Genomic DNA, 23,096 nt, shown 5'->3' with positions numbered 1-23,096 from the left:
GTATTAAAGAAGTTCTCCAAGATGCTATTTACAGTCTGGGTTATTTACACTGTGGTGGAGCTACTGTTGATTCTGCACCTTTACATCCTTTACTGTCTGACAGGAAAATTCTAGTTATTGGTGGGAATTTCATGACAGTGACTGATAACAAACTGCATATCAAAACAAGGGTCCAGAAACAGAAGCAATTTTACCAGCCTCTAGCCGTAAAAAGTGCTGTACCCAAAGCAATGTCTGTGGTGGCACCACCTCCATTTTACCTCCCACATATAAGTGCAACCAAGAGGTTTAGTCATCTGAGCTTAATGCACAGGCAAATGTTGCTGCCCAGCCCCAAGCACACAGACACGTCTATACTGGGACAACAGATGTACCTGCAAGATGCACCTGCAAGATGTATCATTCCAAGCTCCATCTGTGCAATTTGTTTTTATTGGCATTCTTAGGTATCAAAACATTGCCATGAATATCTCAGATCCTTTAGATATATTAAGATAATTAAGCATGAATTGTATCTTCAAAGAACAACAGGGACAAATATAAATACATGAAAAAGAATAAAACATGCAAAATTTCCTCATCTTTAAAAGGGTAATTTCAAAAATTTATGCTAGTGAGATTTCTGCACAATCCACCAGTTCTTACAGATTTTTTTTTTAACATCTCAAGATCAAGAATTGTTACCAAAACACCCAGGGCATAACAACAGAGGACTGCCTTCTGAACTATAGTTTAAGAAAGAGCGATCCGTTATATCCCTTATTATTCTAAATCATTAATCTGTAAAAGGTGACAGTGCTTTTCAAAGCAATTACTAATGTATTGCCTTTCATACACTAGCATAAATATTTGAGCTGTATTTAACTCTCAAAAATTACTAAACTGGTTGCTTATAGACTATAGTAACCATGGAAATAACAAAATTGGTTTCCAAACTGCTAAGACAACAGCTGTAAGAGACGGCTCAAAATTAACCTGGGTGTTGGAAGTGAAGGGTCATCAGGAAAAATGCAACTTTTTTTGAGGTTTCACTGAGCAAATTCAGTTCTACAGGATCACAGGAGGGGAAGGATTTTGTCACTGCACTACAGTGACACCTCAAGTATCAAATGCAGGATTCCAATCTGTTCATATGGTAACAAAAAAAAAGGTTATCTGACCAGAGGTAAAAGCATTCCTCACACAAAAAATGTTATTTAGCAATTTGTGGATATAATTAGAAAAAAAATATTGGAAGCAATGTCCAGATGACTTATGCTAGGGCACAGGACAAGCCCAGCTTGTATTTAAAAGTCATGGTTGTCTTTTCTAGGGCAAGGATGTAGCACTGAACTCGCTTCAGAACCTACTAGAAGTGTGTGAGCACCAAATGGCTTCCACAAGGCATTTACAAATGTCCCTGTTAACAAGTGGACGAGTCCATTGTGGAGAGAGTCAAGATGCTTCTGTCGTTGGCATAGAAGGGATCCGAGGAACTCCAAGATCTAAAGTAACAATAAAAGAAAAGTTTGGCTGACTCTGGGGACTTATAATCTAGAGGTGAGGAGAGAAGTCTATGAAAGCAGATAAGTGTTAAGAGATAAGGCAGATGTAACTCTTTAAAAGACTACTCTGTTAATTTCATGTAGGCACCTGCAATTCAGCCAGACCTTTGAAATCAGACTGCAATTAATCATCCCAGCTATGGCACTAACAATGCTGTATTTATTTTTCTGGCAGATATTTCCATGACCATGAACTAAAAAGATCAGAGCTTTATATGCCAGTTTTAGAACCACAAGTTAAATGACTGTGCCTCCTGGAAAATCTGACTGTTGTGTGTGCAACCTGAGGCACTGGGAGTGCCACAGCCTGATGTAGCCTAAGTTATTCTAGTAGAAGCCTTGTGAGACACACAGCTCAGCATGGTAACCTGGTGTACTGCTGCCCTACAGTTAAACACCCATGCTGCCTGAAGCTGCTGGCAGGCAAAACTTGCCTACAGTCTATGTATCTAGTTCATCCCTTACTGTTAAGTTAAAAGTTAAGGCCTCAGGAAAAGTACCTGTCACACAGCTTTTGATTGAGATGGGATTTCACAATGTCTCTCTTTTAAGGAGAGATTACTACTTAGGAAGAAATGATGTTCTTGGTTGGACAGTAAGATAGGACTGTAGGTGAGAAGCTGAAAAATAGAAGGCTGGAATGCAGGAAATCAAAATATCATGAGCTTCTACTCCAAATTTGCCTCTCTCAGAAATCTGCTGTTTCTTTAGAACTTCTACATGCAGTGCCTTGACACAAGCACCACTGGTGAGAAATCCAAACAATTCATTAATGAATCCTACTGTACAGGATGCATGTGATCCAGCATTCCCTAATAATTTAATGACTGACAAGCTGACAGACAGTTTAATGGAACAGACAGACAAAAATGCACTTATCATACCACAACACACATTTTATATTACAACTGGTGAATAAAGCTATAGGAAATACTTCTAAATACATTTTACAAGCAGTATGTTAAGTAAGAGACACATTGTTCCTGTGGCCCACTACTCCAAGCATTTGTACAACTTTGACTCAAAGGTTCTATCAAAATTTGATACCATGATGGATTTCATGTTCAGTCATTGTATTTGACAGAATATCATATTTGACAGAATATAAGAAGCAGAGAATACCACACAAGCTAGCTACAGCATCTGCATTTAAAATAGTGTTCTTCATTCTACAGCACCCTCACAGACAAGGGTATTTATCAGCAGCACTTCATACAACAAAGATAATTTGCAGCCACCTCCTAGTTGAATAAGAAGCTCCTTCACAAAGTGCCAAGTACTCCAAAGATCCTCTGCACAATCTCCTGAAGAGAGCAGCTTCAGGTAAAAATAAAAGCAGCTCAAGCTTGTGAACAAATGCTCAACAACCAAATGGATTTCTTAACTGTACCTTCAGCATTTCACAGCTTGAAACTGCCTTATGTGATTTAAGCAATTAGTACATTAAAAACCAGAGACTTTCACAGATTAACAGAAAAGTGTAGGGGAAAAACTAGTCTCTAGTACCCTGAAATGTAGACTAGGTTTTAAGCATGAATGCTGAGTACAAGGAACAGAAATAACTGAAGAAAACAAGAGAGACTGAAATGTAAAAATGGTCTTTTCTAGTTGAACATAAATTTAAGTGAAACTAAAAAGACTGTTGAGAATAATTTCAACCAGAGGCAGAAGCAAAAATGACAGAACTTCAAGCCCTTAGTGTAGCACCACATAGTTTTGCATATTCATTAAACACGATACTAACTTCTATGTTCTAACAACTCTAGAATCATTCAGCTAGAAGGAACTTGGTCTGAAAATGCCATGAGGTAAGCAGACAAGAATCCTGAGAACAAGCAGTCTTCAAAAGTGTTTAATATTCTGTCAAATATGAGTTATGTTCAATAAATATTTGTAATTCCTAAAGAAAGAAAAACTGAGTGGGGAAAAAAAAGGGGGAATTGCAAAAGTGTAAATGCATTCCAGAAAATAAAACACAGAATACCTACCTTGTAAGAATACACATTACTAAGGCATATGTTCACTAAAAAACTGCCTTCATTAGGTAACAATAAATAAAAAAGCAGCACGAAAAGTTCCTCATTTGGAAAGCACAGATTTACAGAGAAGTGGAAAAAACCCCCAAAAAACTCCAAGCAACTGCTACCAAAATGTTGATTTTTACACCAATTAAATGCTCACCTTGTAGATTAAAAATTCTATTAAACTGTTTATTTTAGACATCATGCCCGCTTTCTATACAGCAAGAGTTTGAAATAAAAATGTACTTAATTGTAACAGTTCATTTTTCATATGGAATGAAACATTTTGCATAATCATACCCTAGATTTGTGGAAACGTTGAGTAAATTTCATAAGCCAGAAGAGAGAAATGACTGAAAGCACAGACACTGTGTCCAACACAAGAGCTCAGAACAGAGATTTACTACAGACCAAGTTAAGACCTAAAGGCAGAATCAGAACTGACAAAGTTTGTTGGTGAAAACGACCCAGAGAAGATTTCATCCTGAAGGAATGATATCACGACCTTTAACCAAAAGAGACAATGTTCTTCAAACACAAAATGAGTTTCCTTGAAAATGTGTGAAGTGCAACTTCTTCAGGTTTGCCTTTTGACTAATGAAGGACCATGATATCATTCAGGGACTTAGAGATTACAATGTACAAAAGACTAATTTTATTTCTACCCCCAAATATTTCCATGTTTGTTGGCTATCCCTCTTCATTTGGGAATGGGGAGATGGCACATCAGCAGATTTAGTAAGAGCTGCTCTCAGAGTCAGGCTGACTGCAAGAGCAGTGCTGCTTCTTGGATCTATCTGATTACTCTGACTTGCTTTTATCCCATTGAGGTTTGTGAAGGAAACAATTATTTAGCACATACTTTGGAATGGCACACGTGATTTTGACAATATACTTTCTAGAACTGAAAAAAACATTTAAAATTCTTAGAACCTGAAGGCTCTGTTCTGTCAGTTTCTCTGATTTTAGAAATAGATTATAAAAGTTCTACTACAAAAATATTTCATCTTCATATCAATCAATGGCTGAAAGATTGAAAGATTCTCCTTCTGACAATGAAGTTATATTTAAGGGGGGAAGTGTGAACCTCTCATACATCTTCAGGAGTAATGCAAGCTCCAAGGTAAATATTTGGAGGTTGTACATCAAGAACCACAGGGAAAAGTCTTTCAGCTTTACAGAGAACTCCTGATTCGTGAAGGCAAAAAAAAATAAATCATAGAAAAGAGAACAAAAACAGCAGCAAGGCTTGATTTTCTAAAGAGAAGAACGTACAAAGCAAGAGAAATTACCATAGATACAACACAAGAACTTGCAGAAAGCCAAACTAAATGTTGTAACAGAAATCTTTTGAAAACCATTTCACCCCCCTCCCCATCCCAAAAGAAAGTGCTCAAAAAAGAAACAAGAAACTAATCTTTTAGGATGAAAACCAAAAGTACAATAAAGAGTTGCATTTCCTACTTAAATAAGCAAAACCTGCAGCTGGTTTGCTAGACATCTATTGCTGCAGGTTCATCAGGTTCCAGTTTATAGGAGAATCGTCTGCAGCAAAGGTTAGTGAGAGAAATGCCACACCTGCTGACCCGGGCTGGACTACACCTTCCCATCAGTCGTTCCAGCAGTCTTCTAACAGATGTGCATGCTGTTTCCCCATCTGAGAAGCAGCACATGGAGTCCAAGCAGTTGATACCTGAACCTGCCTCAGTAAGCTGGAAGGAGGAAATAAAAAAAAAAAAAAAAAAAGAATCAGTACTCACACATTATAGCAATGAAGATGCTACCAGAAAATACTCAAGAAAAGCACATTTTCTTGAAGTTAGAGTGTTGAATATTTTTCAAATTTATACAACTGCAATGATGAATAACATTACCATGGCCCTACCTAAGGTCTCTATACATTAAAACTTCATTTTCCCAAGGTCTGCATGCAGCCTTAGTGAGTGTACGGAAATTGTTTATCACCATCCCTGCTTAATGTTGGCAATAAACTGGTTAGCAATTCTCAGTGTCACAGCTGCATCATGTCACTGCATCATGCAGTTTAAGCTGTGATGCCTTGATTAACCTCAGCAAAGAATATACAACAACTTAGAGAAGCTCCAGGTCTGCCCTATTTTAAGGGAAATCTATTGAGCTTTTCAGACCCAGGCTGCAGAATGCTATGCAGCAACCTGATGGTCAGTAATAATTTTTCCTCAAGTGTAGAATGCAACTGTGTAAGATAATTTACATTGTATTTCTACCCTAGATACCCTCGGTTTGGTAAGGAACAGCACATTCCTAATGTTGTGGTTATCTCATATCTAAATGCAAACAAGGCTGATTTTGGAAAGGTTCAGTCACATTCATGCCAGCATGAAGAATAATTCAACAATAATGAACTTTCTACTGTTCATCTTAAGAGATGAGAAATAAGACTCAGACAAAATTAAAGTAGCAATACAGAGTTGTAGGGGCATCTATCAGTGTGCTCCTCTATATTGTTTTTGCATACTAGTCAACCACAGCATAAGTAATACCTAACTGAAATCTAGTAGTGCTGAAAAAAAGAAGCTCCAAACCCAACTTCAGCATCATTCCCAAAAGACAATACAAATGTGGAGTGTGCAGATGCTTTTGAATATAATTTGAAACTCTCCAACAAAGCATCCTGTCAAGCAAATGCTGAACACAGAGGCTAAACTTAACTATCCATTATCCTCACCTCACTCTCAGACACCAGTGAACAAGGAAGACGGGAGGAGGAATCTCAGTCCATGACAGGACACAGCTCACTTCAGAGCTTCCCCCAGCTTCTCATCGTGTGAGCAAATGCTGCTGACTGCTGTCCTAAGTCTTTGGCTTCCAACCCCAGTTTCCATCATGCCACCCACCCTCACTTGCCCAACACTGCAAGGAAAGCAATGAACCTCAGAGTTTCCTATGGGAATGACTGACTATGAGTGGACACATTCCTTTCTAATCCCCCAAAACAGGCAACTGGACAGATTAGCTTCGTAACAGAACAATTCCTGTACTACAAAGAAGAGGCAGCTAACAGAAACTAGAGGCATTTGGAAATCCAGGAGAAAAATCCCAACTGGTAGGACAAGGGGGGGCACACAGGCAGAATGGTATTTCCATGCATCTTTTCCTATGCCTGCCCCTTCCTCTGCTCTGTTCCATGTTCCCTAGATCTTCCCATCACACCACTTCATGTGCCGCTTACAGGATTGTCAGGTAACAACACTGTGAACCTTCAGACAGCATTTCATTCAGTTGCTACACCCTGGAGGCCATGGTTAAGTGCAGGCACACTACTTCTGACTGACTCGTTTGGAAGCTCTTCTGGACACAAAATGAACATTTGCTGTGGCAATGAACTTCTGGAAATACCTGAGACAGGAGCAGAAGCATTGCAACTGACAGGTCTAAAAGAGGTTTTGGTTAAGACCAGACCAAAACACGTGCCAGAGCTTGAGTCCCTGAAATGTCCTTATTTGACAACCACCAAATCTGGTCACAATTGTAGTGACAAAGAAGATACCATAATTAGGAGCAGCACAATTTGCAGCACTGCAGTGCTAGGAGGTATGACCTTTCCTGCAATGTCATGCACGCTGTGCTCAGAACATCCCACAAAAAATTAGACAGAACTTAAGGAACTCCTGAGAGGACGTCAAAAAGCAAACTCCCTGCTACATGTGCAGTGACTTCAGAGCTGTGTTTGCAGCAATAGAAACAGCCCCTCACATTCCTACACAGTGGACTTCACAAAGAGTATTTAGTCCATCCATTATCTTAAAGTGGCACCCGTTAAGTTACTGCAGAAGGTGACATTACTGTGGTTTTATGTAGGACCAGGTGGGCCAGACTTTTGTCCTAGAATCATCTCACCTCAGTGCTATCAGCCCTGAATATTATAGAAAGACTGGAAGAAAGAGGAACCAAGAGTAATCCAAACTAGCTTACAAAGAGTGAACTCTCAGCTCTGAATTTTGGAGGGCTGGTGTCTCCTCTTTACTACAATCTCCTTTGTTCTTCCCAACTTAGATACAAAAAGCCAGGATCAGGCTTAAACCACAGTTCATTGAAAAGTTAATTTTTTTTATTATTTTTTTTTTAAATAGCAATGTGATCTTACATAAGCCTGGAAACAACATTTATATTTTATGAAACTCACAGTTAACTGTGAAATAATGTGGGGAGTGTATTTAGGACAACATAAAAATAAATTTAAAATGTTGTGTTGAAATATTGTGTATCACTGTCTGGTGAACACGGATGTTTGTATTTATATCCACTACATGGAAGGAAGATACTAATATGATGCTCAAGAGTCCACTTTCTCACTTTTCTCTGTGTGGCAAAGAATCAGGATCATAGTCTGATATCCATGCAAAACCTGGCATGGTAAGGCAGTAGACCACAACGATTTCTGAAGACCTGAAACAGAACCTCAGAAAACTAAAGACAGAAGAGACAATGCTTACAAGAAAACAAAAGTAAGTTTAGAGGAATATCCAGTATTAATCATATTTGGGCTGCAAATAAAGTATTTTCATCAGGTAAGATCCAGGATCACAATAAACATAATACTGTATATGATAATGGCCCATTTCATGTAGCAAATAAAAAAAGCAACTGAAGTGCAGAACTAAAGAATGATTCAGCTGGAAGAGGAAAAAAATTAAACCCACATACTATGATGCAAATTTTCTTGTAGATACCAAAAATATGGGTATTTTGGGGATGGCTCCATGACTGTCTGTATATGAGATATTAAAAAAAAATTATATATATATACACACACACATTAGGGTAGAGTGGGAGTACTACCTAGTGAACGTAAGTACTGTCGGGCAGGCTAGATGGATCTAGCAGTTGCCTATTGTCCTCCCCTCTGTGCCTGCTTTCAGCAAAGTCACATGCTGAGCTGACTGAACCCTTATCTTCTTCCATCTAGAAGGACAGAAAAGCAACAAATCTTAAAAAGCACCATGCTTGCATTGCCGTAAAACAGTTACCATTTTATATGACCTTTCATTTTGCAGATCTGTTCTTGAGAGAAGGTGGCATATTTACTGGCAAAGAGGCCTTTTTTTAATGTTAATCTGTAGTTGAAACATGGTTTCTCAGTGCACAAGGTATTAGAAGTGTTTGGTTTTTTTGTGCACGGAAAACCCAACAAATTTGAAATCTGTTTCAAAATCTCAGGTTCTCGTGTCAGATTTTGGAGTTTTATTTGTTCTCCCCCTTCTAACAGAAAGGACCATGTCAGTTTGCACGTCTTCTTGCAGGGTATGCTATGTGCCACAAGACAGACATTTCAACTAAACATTTAATCACACAATCATACACAGTTGGGACCCTGCTGAATAGGAAATGTATTTAATCTTGTACACCAAGTTAAAAGCACTGCAATGCATTTTCCTGAGCCCAGGTCCCAGCTGCAAACATGTTTGATGCACCATGGATGGTTCAGAAAATATGTATGTGATGGTTATTACTACTCCATAATTAAGCTACAACTTCCTCCCTAATGTAAAGCTCACTTTCTTTAACCCTTTAATATACAGCATACCAAAACCCCCCAAAATTAAAGATTTTAAAAGAAAATGTAAGAATATTGACATCCTATGAAGACAGGCTGAGAGCTGTGATTGTTCAGCCTGGAGAGGGATGTTTCATAAAGGCATTGAGTGACAGGATGAGGGGGAATAGTTTCAAACTCAAGGAGTTTAGATAGATTTAGGTTAGATATGAGGAAGACATTCTTTACTGTGAGGGTGGTGAGACACTGGCACAGGTTGCCCTGAGAAGCTGGAAAGCCTGATCCCTGGAAGTATTCAAGGCCAGGTTGGATGGACCTTGGAGCAACTTTGTCTAGTGAGAGGTATCCCTGCCCAAAGCAGGGGCATTGGAACTGGATGATCTTTAAGAACCCTTCCAACCCAAAACCTTCTATGATTCTATGATCGAACAACTTCACTGGCACTTATGTTTTCAATATTTTTTTTAGTTTTTGAATCAAGTGAACTGACAAATGCAGAATTATTTTGTTATCTCAAAGCTGTTAGACAGAAGTATTTTCAGGTAAGTAAATACATGCACTTTTGCAACTGAAGATGAATAAGAAATAGTCTATTATTCTCTCATTTATTCCCTCTTCCTGCCATAGATTCTGTGGATTATTTAATAGATCATCTCCACACTATGCAAACCTGCAAAGAAAGAGATTACCCTTGTTCAGCATCTATCATACTTCACTAGTGCAGATGGGTGTTTGTACTTGAATAGTGTTTTGGAAAGGATATGTTTCTTACATAAAACATATGCTGTAAAAGGAGCATAAACCTGTCCTCAACTTCACAGCTGGGCTGGATCAGATATGAAAGCTATTAGGAGGGAAAGTCTATGAAACAGTAATCAGAGAAAAATAAATACAGACAAGTACTGAAGGCTGTAAAGCCAGGACCAGAAGTCTGGAGCTCTGGAGACAGCAAAGCCAGCAGATGTGTACAGAGATGAAGGGACAACAGGGCAACAACAGATTCATGGGCCTGCAGAGGGGGAAGGAAGAAGGTCTTGGTTGTGCTAAGGGAAATGCCACAGTTTGAGAGTCCCAAATACAATGTTATCCACTGACAGTAATCCCTGTAATAGGAACCTTTTTTTTTCATTTCCCTAGTATTGTGCACAGCTGTAACACACTGTTCAAAGGTTAAAACTATCAACATAGTTATTCCCATCAGTAAACAGAATGAAAACATCTGTCCGGGTAACACTGCTCACATGTGGCTTAATAGTTCTGACAGTTCTTATAAAGCACAGAGACACATATATACACACACAACTTTGTAAACAAAGAAACAACTGAAATGAGAGATGATGGGACTCAGTACCCTAAGATATAGATTTGACACATTCCAAGGACGAAAGAGACAGCTACAGAGGAAAGAAGTACTCAGTCTCCAGTTAAGTGTAAAGTCTGCTCCTGACCTGTGGTCCCTGATTTCCTCTTCATCCCAAATTACAAAAGTGAAGTTCAAAAGTTTAACAGGTACACATAAAACTGCATTTTTTACTTACAGGAATCACAGAGACACTTAAAACACAACACACCTCCCCACCCCCCATCAAAGCTTTTAACTGTACTTCACAAATGTACTTTATATAAGTGTAGACATTTTTTGCACACTGTGAAGCCTAGAGATATAAATATCATACTTGTCTTTTAATTTGCATTCATAAAGGTCTTCTCCTTTTATATACCAACAAAACAGAAAGCGCATTTGCAGAACAAGGCATAATGCAGTTTAACCTGGTGCTATAATCCCTTTGAGGTTTTAAATACTTGTTAAGCAAAACAACAAACACTGCCAAAGTCTGTTCATCAATACCCACTCATTCTGCAGTCACAAAGGATGCAATTACTGGGTGGGCATATACAAATGAGGTGGGACAGAATTAGCTGCTTACAGCTACATTTCACCAAGCAGCTGCTTTGTTTCATGTTCCTGTAGTTTTCCTTGCTTTCTCTGCTCTACTGCTTTTGGCAAACAGCTGCTCTGGATGCCACAGAAACTAACCCATGGTGTTCACTCCAAGTAAGTTTTTATTTAGTACAGTGAAGTGAGTAGTTTCCATCTATTAACTGATTTCTCCTTTTAGTTTTTTAGGTGAGGATCCACAGGATATCTTCTAAACTGAAGACTACAAATAAAGAACTAGAGAAAACCAAATATTTGTTTCTTTCTTGTTGTGCTTTACCACTTAAACTGCAAAGTATAAGGCACTCAGTGCTTATATCTCAGGTACCTTACTATCAGGTACTCAAGTGTAAAAAATCTGTCATTCAAGACAACTGGATTTGCATAAATATGCAAAACAAATTTCCCAATTTTATTAACATCTTCCCTGACTGTCATAAGAAGAAAATCTCCCCAAGTTAGCAAGCATCTTCCTATTTTTTAATTTTAATAACTACAGTGCTGTATTCCTAGACAGCTTTTTCCCTCACCATCTAGTTGCATAACCCTTAAAACATACTTCATGTTGGAAAGTTTAACAGAATCCTTTGTTATAAAAATCTTATGATGCACCACATACTTCACTGTAATCATTTAGTGAGAAAACAGAAGCTTACTGGAAATTTATTTATCCAAATTTTTTAACAGATAACTTACATAACACTGATAAAACTAAGGATTTTAAAACCTAAATTGTAAAAAGCTTTTGCAGAGGAAGTTCCCCAATATGTTGGTAAGTTTACTGAAATTTAAGTTTGCCTCTTCTATCAATAGTAAGTGATGAATTAAAAAAAAAGAGCAAAAAACCCCCACAACTACATCCCTGAGGAGTTTGGAAAACTAAGCTGATATGTTTCCCAGTGTGACAACTAACAGCTAAACACAATTGCCATTTCAAGTTTTGCCTTCAGAGGTCTAACAAACTCTCAAGAGGAAATACAAAGCTTTTCTTTTATTCCCTCTTTAAAAGGACTTGTACACTCTGTTTCAATTAACTGCTACAAATTCTCTGCTACTAATTTACACTGTCAGCTTCCTGCCTCCTACCTTTTCTCGGTTAAACAAATAACAGTTAACTCCCCAAAATGTAGGTTGGTTGGTTTTAGCAACTGTTGGCATGTTTTCAAACAACACAGTCACTTTAAATCTTTAAAAGGAATCAGTTCTTCACACATATTCTTGCTATAGAATAGAAAGGCAGATAAGTGTGGGATAAAACATCGAACAGGTTCAGACATTATTGATGCATATGAATGTTTTAGTCTTACAAATGACAATAAGCATTTCATAGCATTTCATGCACTGAACTCAGTGCACCTGAAGAGTGTCAGAGTCATAATGATTTACCTGCACACACACATGTACACGTTGATTTTTTTTGAATAATTTTCTAGGACTTTGTAGCCAAATGCCTTTAGAAATGTATCCATACACATTGAAAACAAACAACACTCACTTTGTAGATGCACAAAACAAACACAGAAAGCCTTAGTCACACAATATATGTACACACCCAAGCTTAAAACATTTTCTGCCCTTTCAACCTAAGTGAAAGCAAATTAAAATGGGCAAACAAGTCGCAAGAAATTGCTGCCTGAAATATACAGACCTTCCTGTCATGGCCTTATGAAGCTGAAATTATCCACCATGCAAAAAGCACCGTTAATTTTTATCATAAAGAAATTAAAAGCACTATAACCATGCTAGAAACTATGATTATTTAAAAATGGATGCAAGAAGAGCTAGCTCTGTATTCTGAAAGTTGAGCATCATGCTAGGGATGTTTTTCCTTAAGCACGTCAAACACATGCTACCGAGGAGAAGCATTTGGCTCAAAAACACAGAGCAAAGCCAAGAAATAACCAAACTCAATATATCTGCACTACAGGTATTGCCCCCTCAACCCACTAATATTCATTCATGCCTCTTCCCATCTCTCTCAGCACTGGTTAGTTCACCTTCAGCATGCATAAGAGTTGAAGAGGAACTGTCCCCCCTACTCTACCTAATTTTGCTCAGCTGATTCCTTGCCCTGGACAATGGCTGCAGTGCGATGAACTCGTCACTTAAAGCAACTCTGTTGGAGTACATCTACAATTGGACAGAGAAGGGATGGAACATACATGTCAGTAAGTAGCAGCAGTAATTTTCTAAGAGAAAGACACAGGACAAGACATTGTTATTAAGTGGAATACACATCATATATAGAACACAAGCCTGGTACCTTCAGGACAGCTCCTGGAACCATCCCAGCCAGTTTTGTTTGGTAGGACAATTATTAAGCATACCTTAGCTTTCATACTGAGAGAAAAGACCTATAAACCTTTACATCTGTACTTTACCAGACGTCTTTATTCATTATTACCTTCTGCCCTCAACAGAGCTGTGATTTATATTTACCCAAAGACTTATATTTTGATTCAGGTTTACCGTACTGTCCACTTCCTCCTATATGTTTCTGTAACAGACGTAGTGCCAGAAATTACCCAGAAGCTACTTCAGGGCAACAGACCAAAGTCAAACATAATAGGGCCAGCAAAAAACTATTTGGAACACAGAAAAGAAACCAAAAATTTCACACATGCACCCGAAGTGCAGCAATGGAAATCAGAGTTAACCAAACTCATCCCTCTGTAAAAGTCAAGTAATGGTTGCCTGTTAAATTTTTAATATGCTGACTTCCCAAAATGGAACTGTTTATTTTCTTCAAATTACTGTGACAGAACAATACTTACGTACTTACATGTAAAATTTTACCTTTAACAGAATTTCTCAAGTGTTTCTCTCTCACACCAGTTAAATTTCTTAACTCGCTTGTGAAAAAATGAGCTATATTAACACTGAACTGATGAAAGCCAAGTTGGCTGCTGATGCTACCACCTTCTACTAAGATAAAAAATCAAGTTCCTTATATACTCAGCAGGGTAAGGCAGATCCCTACACATACAGCAAATTCAGAGCACTGAGCTGGGTAACTTGCAAAGCTACAGTACTTAGTTTCTGGAAGATCAAGACAACAGAGGTGAGCATTTTCAGTTGAGAAACTCCTGTGTTGCTCACTACTCCAGAGAATATTTCAGAATTTAAATGATGGGGGAGAGAAAAATAACTGAAATTGGTGTAATTAAAAAAAAAATTAGTGACTAGTTCATGCAACAATTTACCTTGCCCTGATAAAAACTTAGTACCTCTGAACTAAACTTTTTCTTTCCCTCATTCAAATATACTTAGTCCTATAACTAAGACTATTCTGTTATACAGAGGGTTCACCTGCACTATGAAAAATACATTTAAAAGGGCAATATAAAAAGTTCCATGTTCACTCTTTTTAAATGTCTGGCACAGAAAATTCCCAGCTTTTGGAACTCAGACATTCTTCAGACTCATTCTATCTGAAAATCAGAGTTCTTCCATTTGAGATTGAAAGAAAAATATTTACTAGACCATTTAAACAAATGTAATGAGGTATAATAACAAAAGAAGCATTCTGTCACTACTTGACAATAAATGTACTAAGCTGGTCATCTGTTCATCTTCACTAATGTTCACTTCCTCACCACAAGAACAGCTGATGAAATTCAGTGGGTCTCACTGTCTCTCTAAGAGTAAAAGTGGGAAAATCTCAACACGTTAAACCTCAAGGAAGCAAAAAATAGGTGCCTTCTTTTTGCAAATAAATACATTTTAACTATGATTTCACTATCAGACACACAGAAAAACCAATGAATGGCTACTGAAGCATTTCTGGTTAAACCAGATTTTAGATACTCCAATGTTGCAGTACCAGGATTAAGTGCTGTCAGAAAAAGACAGTTATTTGCTAAACACAGGCCCTAATGCTGACACTGTCAGATGGCAAAGTAGAGTGGGATCAAGGGGAAAAAAAGCAGAAAATATGACTAATAAAGATACACAAAGTGAATTGACCACGGCTATGAACCAAGCTATAGCCACAGGAAAAGTATTAGACAGTCATCAAATTCTTTCTTTAAAATAAGAAATCTGACTGTGTCCCTGACAACACAACTGGAGTGGAATCAAACTGAACCCAGAAACCCTTTAGAATTGATTCAGAAAGCAAGAGAATCCCCAAAGAAGTGTATGAATAAGGCTAGAGAAAAAAATATGTGGGCTTTTTGGTTTTTAATTCAAGCACTTTAGGAACATCAGAAGCCTCAAAAGCCACACAGATGCACTGCCAATAGAAATAGCTGATGTACAGGAAGGCAGGCATGGGAAGTGCTTGATAAATATACATATATTGCCACTGATAGTTGTTGAAGGAAAAAAGAAAGATAAATAACTATCATTACCTATAGAATTTCTATAGAATTTCTCCTAAATAAAGACACTCTCATCCAAAAAGTGCAATAACAGGCAATCAAGAGCTTTATCAGGTCTAGCTGAACAGTTTTCTGAAAGCTAGTGGCTATTTACCTTGGCTTTTAGCTACTACATTCCAAGACTGGAAAAAGCAGCCAATATTCCAGTTTCGAAAACAGAATAATGGGATATTTTGGCCAGCAAAAGGTTTGTCAGCATGATGTTCATCCTAGGCAAATTTAGAGATTGTGTCACCTGGATTTATTTTTTTTTAAACACACAATTAGAAAGGCAATTTAATTTAAGAAAATTAACATGCACTTATATCAATTTAATGACAAGATTTGCTGCTAAAGGTACCAGTGTTGATGTAATGCAGTTACGAGTGCTGCATAGCACACAGCTCAGTGGCATTTGTATTAAGCGCCTAGGACACCACAAAATCAATATGGCATAAAAATGGCCTAAAAACTGCTAACAAGTTTAAGAAAGTAATGTATTTAGGATATCTTTTGTCAAATTGATTCTTCATTCACTTTCACATTTTTTTTGGGTCCTATGCTATCTGATCTCTCTCACCAATGACCTAGAAGAAACCAACATAATCACTTGCAGATGAGGAAACGATGCAGAGGATAACAGGGTACTGATAAATATGATTTTGTAAACTGAAAATATCTGGAGGAATCATTATTTCCATACTTGGCACTGGTATATGCTGTGCTGGAATATTGTGTTCACTGGCAAAATCCAAAACTCAAGATGAGGTTGAGGAAAGGTGAAGATTACAAGAGAAACACAAGAATGAAGAAGATTGGAAAACAACCTTTTTGACAAAAGATGTAAGTCTAATTTACTTATCAGTGAGAAAAATCAACTTGATCACTAACCTAACCATGAGTAAAACAAAAAATTGTTAATAGAAGGCTTTTTCAGTTAAGCAAGAAAAGTATAAAAAAATAAAATGCTGAAAAGAAACCAGAGACAGTAACTATTAGAACAATGGGTCAGGATGTCTTCTCCATAACTGTCACTAAAAAGAAAATACTCAAACATAGATATTTACCTAAAAGAAAGCCTAATTTCAATAGAATGTTTTCCAGGAGTTTTTGTAGCCTGTGTCAGGCAAAAGGGAGATTCTGTTATGATAGTATATCTTAAACCTCTTCTATGAATTTATTAAAAAGCCACATGGCTAATTATCTTTAATTCCATAACCAACAATCAAATACATGGCACATGCTACATGATTGAGATTTAAGTAATGATGATTAAAACTAGTGCTACTGAAGTAATTTTTAAAATTACTGTTTTCGTTACATTTCGAGAACTATTCAGTGCCAATTACAGTTGGAGAGAGCTTCTAATACCTAGACCAAAGTGACAATAAGTCACCACCTTTAAAGCAGCACAAAAATGCATAATTTGACCCTCTCATTCAGTTGCAAGCTGAGATGCAAAAGACTGAGTGACCCCTTTACACAGAAATCTACTATTGTTCATATCAATTACTTATATATAAAAGTTATTTCCTTGTGAAAAGGTGTCTTCATTTTTGTAATTTTAAATTAACAATTACCTTTTGAAATAAGAACACTTCCATGCATTAAACATGACAGCAATGTAAGAGGATAATTAAATAACCCAGCAAAGCAATTAGTGTACAAGCCACATCTTTTAAATGAAGTGTTCTTTTAACTACTGATCAAGTTGGATACAAAAACATAACATTACCTGAGCTTTTTCAGTACTTGTTGGTTGTAGATGTCTGTACAACACTTTCTTCACAACATCAAGAAACAAACAAGCAACTACTATGAGGATTATGGCAAACCAAGCAGAACCACTTGACAACAGTTGAACAAATACAAAGTACATGTCCTGGGTATGTAAAAATGGCCTGAAAAGTTAAAAGAAGAGGCAATTACTAAAAGGAACTTCTAGAATCAGCACAGGTAGGTTCAAGTGTCTCTTACTTCACATCAAGCAGCAAGTCTTTCAGGATGCAGTTACAACTTCACGGTGCCTATGAAAAAGTCTGGACCTGACACCTGCAAAGAAACTCTGGGCAAGGAGGGCAGCAGGCTTTAGAGGGAAAGGTTCTGGTTTAGTTTAAATTGTGTTCCAGGAAACTAATCACTATCCTATCACTCCAAGACCCCCAAATAGAAGCAAACACACACCACTTCACTGATTCAAATCCAAACGTCTTCATTTCTGCTGCAAACATTTACCTATTACAATTACCTCTGGGAACCTATCTACGTTTTAAAAACAAAAGTGCCTTTATATTCCCAGGCTGCGAGAGCAACTCCTGTCCTCGAGCACAGGGGAGCTGAGAAGCATTGCTCACATTTCTTGAAGAACTACTAAAAGTAAGTGGCTTCTCTAGGTTTAAAAATGTATTTTCCAACACCTGTCACAAATTCAGAGCAACATGGCTCAACATAACACTTCAGTGCTTCTTCATATCTTCATCTATCATGTGCAAAAGAAAGCAGAAAGGAAAAAAATAAAAACACTCACCAGATAATTCCCCCATAAAACAAGGAGAATATGAAATAAAATACAATGGATCCCCAAGTAACAAAATGGTTTATCCATGTCCAGAAGTGAGTTTCTAGTGCCATCTGAAACAAAGATAAGTTCAATGAACTTTTTTTCCCCCTGTTCACAGAACATGCTAAATACTGGTTTGAAAGTACTTAATAACGTCCAGTTCAAACAGTAATTATTGTGGTACACACAAAAATGACAAAGAGAAGTTTTATCCCTCATTGAAACAAAACATAAAAATAATTTATCTGGAATCCTAAGGAATCACTTACTTCTGTATAACTTCTGATCAATTTGAAATTGCTGCTCTACTACATATTTACCTACATACCCAAACTCAGAGCAATCAGAATAATATCATACCTTCATCGTAACAGTTATAACCATAACGGTGAAGACCAAAGTACCAAATGTCCAGTTTCCAAACATCTAAGAAAAGAGCAAGGTGAAAGTCATGGAAGAAAAAAAACAACCCAACACTTAAGAGTATTCACAATAAGTTATATTCTTCTGAAATCAGCTACACTAATGAAGCAAGTCTGTGGACATAAGCTTATGACAACTAATTCTAGGGAAAAAACAAGAAGGCTACAACACACACTACTAGAAAGAAACAGAGCTTATGATAAGAGCAAAATTAATAACCCACAAGTCATCTTTCTACTTGTTCAAAACAAATCACCACAAAGGCTATGTGAAACACGAAGAAAGTCCAAAACAGTAACACAAAATGATAGGAAAATGAAGTTATCCATTTGATCCATTAAGTATAAGCATCCAATAGAAAGTAAACATTGGGTGGAAGGTATTTTCCTTAAGTGCAAAACACTGAGTTTTAACATTTCCAGAAAATTTTCAACATGCAGCATCATCTGAAAGTTCACTTTTACCCCAAGCACAACTTTACAATTCAAAAATAATGGTGCCATTGAATTTTTTCCAAGACAATTCTAAAGAAAAGACACTTTGTTTCAAGGCTAACAGAAGCAAAATTAAGCTTCAATTCTAAAATGCTGTATCAGACACTTTTGTATTCTCTTGCCCATGGAAATTAAACTATCAAAACTCTGAACAAGTTCTACAACAATAAAATCTCAGCTCTGACAAGGAAGCAGGGATGCTGAGTTTGTTGTCTATCAAAACACATGCTACTCAGACACTCGCTGCTATTCTACAACAGGCCCAACTGCTCTGCTCTTACAAGCAGTCTGGGTGCTACAACTGAAGGTGTTGCTGTTTCATAGCTATTTTTGCCACTGACATACTGAACAATGACCAACTCAATTCGGTATTGACCAGCTGTAGCAAACTAAGCAAGCAAGGAGAAAGGTACCACATGCAGACAGGCAATCAAATGTCATCCTAGAGTTGATTTGTTAGTACAGCACAGAGGCACGAAACTGGGATTCGCACAGTTGAGTCCTTGTTACAGAGCTCTGACCAAAAAAAAAACCAAAATAAAAATCTCAAGTCTGATGATGGATCTCACAACTGCTTTTCTCATCTTTACACAAGATTAAGGCAGCCATGAGTCTCGATTTGCTGATAATTTTAAATAGCTTTGTTATAACATGTCTTCTGAAGCCCTTTCTTCACTTTTCATGCTGATCCTAATGTTTAACAAGCAACATACTTGCTGCTAACTGCTGCAATATTAATCTTCAAGTAAAATTGGACAACTTCTCTTAAGTGACCTGTGAAATAAAGTGTCTTTGCTAACACTGCTCTCAATGGTCACAGTCAGAATGCAAAATGTCAACACGTTCTTGCCACCATTTTATTTTTGAACACAATGACGCTGCGGATGCTGCATCCTTTAATCCTGTGAACTAGCAGATACAATATTTTGTATCTCCTCCTCTTCTGAACTCTTACCATTTGCCTGTTAGGTTTCAATATCTGACGACATGCACAGCATGAAAAAGGGGGGAGAAAAAAGCACTAAAAGATCAAGTTGTTGTACAATGTCTTGAGGCAATCCTAACAAACCACCAGCATTAACAAATCCTTCACAATCTCTTCTGTTTTGCTTTGCTCCAAACTGAGAACTCCCAGTGAAAACATGAGGCCTTGCACTGACACCATGTATCACACATTGGCACAAAGTGATCACTTTTTGAGGACTGTTACAAGAAAGCACTTCAGCAGTACACAAGGTTCTCTTAACTTTGGCTTTTTCACGCATTCATTAAGTTTGCAACATATATTGTTGCAAAAACAGGTATTTTACTGACATAGTTCTACCAGTTTTAATAACCATCTCTCCACAAACATAGAGAAGGTAGAGAGTAAATCCAAATAAATTCTAAGACTTTATAAAAGTCACATAACAGAATACATGAGAAGTCAACGGGGATCTGAATGTTTTATTTCCAGTATGCTTATTCACCAAGTGTATTTTAAAAATCTTGAGGTTAATTTACAAGAGAAACTATTAAAAGAACCTTCTCAATAAGGTCTACATTAACACACTGGTGTAGATTGAATAGAACATGATCGATTCCCCAAACTCAACATCTGTTATTAAATACAATGAAAAAAAAAAAAAAGTCTGTTCCTGCCTTGTGGACATTTACTAAGCAATTCTGAAGTGAGGTTCTGTGACAACTAAGACAGATGCACAGGAACATGCTGATTCATAATGTAAAATTACTTCAATGGAGGAGTACTGAAGGTTCTTTGCCAATTCACAAGTTCAGTCATGCAGCTTATAAGAAAGGACACATATCTATTTTCTAAGAGACATTTTAGTCTAAAGTACAACTATTTTAATGTACTTCTCAAACACTTTATGATTAAATAGGTACTCCAGCTAGGTGCACCATTCCTCCTGCACTGCTCCTTTCTCTGCAGGGATACTAACCACCAGTTCACATGCTCTCTGATTTCAGTCACTCAAGATGGTTCTGGCCAGTGTCTGTACTTCAATATATGGAAGCTCTTTTTTTTTTTTTTACCCCAGCTCCTGCCACTCTCTATCACCAGGTGTGTACTCTGAATGCAGCATGATGCTGGGTTTTGTACCATTTGCTACAACTTCCAACTCTACCAAGAACTACACAAGAAGCAGAAAGCACTTCACGTCAACAGTAAGAATGGCTCTACAAAAGAAGCAAATGTATTTTTGCATCACTACCTGTAACAGTTTTATGAGATGAAAATCATAATCTAACTGTTCTAAATGAGGCAAATTAACTCAGAGCCAGGGAGGAAGCAGACTTGCAATGGGTTTTTTGTGCATGGTTTTTCATGTTAACATAAACATCTTTAAACCAGAAAGGGTCAAATTAGCATTTGAATACTTTATTAAGTTATTGTCTTAAAAACATTAATTAAATAAAAGGTATAAATTAAAAGCAGCTTGCATCACCTTATTTATAAAAATCGAGTTATTCCCATAATACATCTTCAGGAGAAGCTTTAGGACTTAAAGCATCTTTCAGATTTATAGTAAATGCTAAAGAGAATCTGTTGTTTGACACTGTGATTAAGTCCAACTCAAAATGAGCCCTGAATGAACAAAATGCTCTGAGCAACCTGATCTAGCGGGAGGTGTCCCTGCCCATGCAGAGCGGTTGGCACTAGACAATCTTTAAGGTCCCCTCCAACTCAAACCATTCTATGATAAAGTTCTCATTTGCTGAAGTTATGGCAAGTATACATAGTGAAGTTTAAGACAAATGTCTTTCAAAATAACAAGTGTATTATGTGTTCTTTATAGACATACACTTTCTGACACGTCTCTCAGTTTCCACACTAAGAAATGTTACTCTTGAGAGCACACATGAATATTGCAAAATCATCTTTGATTATTAAACAGTTAGTAAAAAAACAAACTTAGATTTTGCTGACGTAAGACAATTAAAAAAACTCACTTTAAGAAATATAATAAAAAATACAGTGGTAGAATCATTCTTGTGATACAGTACCTGGCCATTTCCCAGCAGAGAAGTGTCTTCTCCCATTAGAAGATAGGAGCCATAAAAGAAAACAAATGCATGGAAGAAGCCCAAGACGGTCCAGTAAATAAATGGTTTAAACCCCAGATGGGCATTTCTACTGATGTCTCTGTAAAAACAGAACAGATTTTGAATTTCAGATTGTCTTTGCATAACCCATCAGCTATTTACACTGCATGACTGCTACTGCTTTGAATAAATGTAACTTTCAACTGCATCAAGATACATTTAATGAACACTGACATATGGGGAAAAAAAATACATAAACCAGGCACAAAAAAAGAACTTTAAGCTCTCATGATCTGCCTCTGCTTTATACAGGGATCACCAATGGCAAGGGCTTCTAATGGGTCAAATTCAGAACAGTACTAACTAGAATTCATTTCCCTGGAGGTGGAATTGCAACAGGAAGAGAAAGTCCACTGTCCCAATACCTGCCCCATGCTCTGCTTTAAAGACCTTTAGAGAAACACCTAAGAGACATATCTTTCATAAAAAATGTGTACTTTTCTCTCCAAAAAGCAGTATGCAGTGCAACATGTAACCACTGGGCGGACATCTAATTCTATAGGAAATCACTTCCCCTCTTAGTATCGCATTTTTGAGGTGATTCTCCAAACTAGACTGTCCTAGCTCTTCATTTGTGTGTCTGAGTTATTTTTCACCTCCTATAAGTAAGGAAAGAGAAGGGCTGACAATCATGTAAGCTGACCAAGTGCTCAGTTCTCTTCCTGCCTTACCATGACTGACACAAAAAGATGCTTCTCTTAATACAGACATATCAATTCACTTTTAGGGTGAAAACTATGTAGCTGCAGTCTTCCCTCCCTCGAAACAGTTACTAAAAATTGCAGAAATTACAAATAAAAATACTGTAGGGATGCATAGCAGCAAGTTCTGATTCCTGCAGGTGCCACTATTGCTCTAAATGATATGCCACTGTGACAATATATGCAAGACATACATACCGATAGAGTACGGGTTTACTCTGCAATACATGCGGATGCACATGCTGTTCAAAAAGACTGTATATGAGGACAGGCAAGGAAGTGAAACAAATATTGTACAAAGTCAGGTACACACTGTCATACAGCGTCTGTAAATGGAAACAAAAAAAACATTTTGAGCCTTGGAAAGAAAACAAGTGTTTATATTTCTTTAAATTTTTTAGCACATCAA

The 23,096-nt window shown here is 37.3% G+C and overlaps 1 protein-coding gene across 1 annotated transcript in view; it reads right to left on the bottom strand.

The window, feature by feature from the left end:
- Positions 1-1,186: 1,186 nt before the first annotated feature.
- The window catches only part of ATP11B (ATPase, class VI, type 11B), a 43,272-nt gene continuing 21,362 nt past the window's right edge, over positions 1,187-23,096 (bottom strand). Inside the window, exons 23-29 of the mRNA XM_009999331.1 lie at positions 22,886-23,013; positions 21,888-22,026; positions 18,322-18,387; positions 17,929-18,032; positions 17,137-17,302; positions 5,144-5,277; positions 1,187-1,484 (exon numbers count right to left, since the gene is read on the bottom strand). Of these exons, the coding sequence (XP_009997633.1) occupies positions 1,403-1,484; positions 5,144-5,277; positions 17,137-17,302; positions 17,929-18,032; positions 18,322-18,387; positions 21,888-22,026; positions 22,886-23,013 (819 nt within the window). The 3' untranslated portion in view covers positions 1,187-1,402. The remainder of the gene's footprint in view (positions 1,485-5,143; positions 5,278-17,136; positions 17,303-17,928; positions 18,033-18,321; positions 18,388-21,887; positions 22,027-22,885; positions 23,014-23,096) is intronic.

Source organism: Chaetura pelagica, unplaced genomic scaffold, assembly GCF_000747805.2.
Source record: "Chaetura pelagica isolate M959 unplaced genomic scaffold, ChaPel_1.0 scaffold20, whole genome shotgun sequence".
Classification (NCBI taxonomy): domain Eukaryota; kingdom Metazoa; phylum Chordata; class Aves; order Apodiformes; family Apodidae; genus Chaetura; species Chaetura pelagica.
The sequence above is the reverse complement of the archived record's forward strand: the minus strand, read 5'-3'. Positions and strand labels throughout refer to the sequence as shown.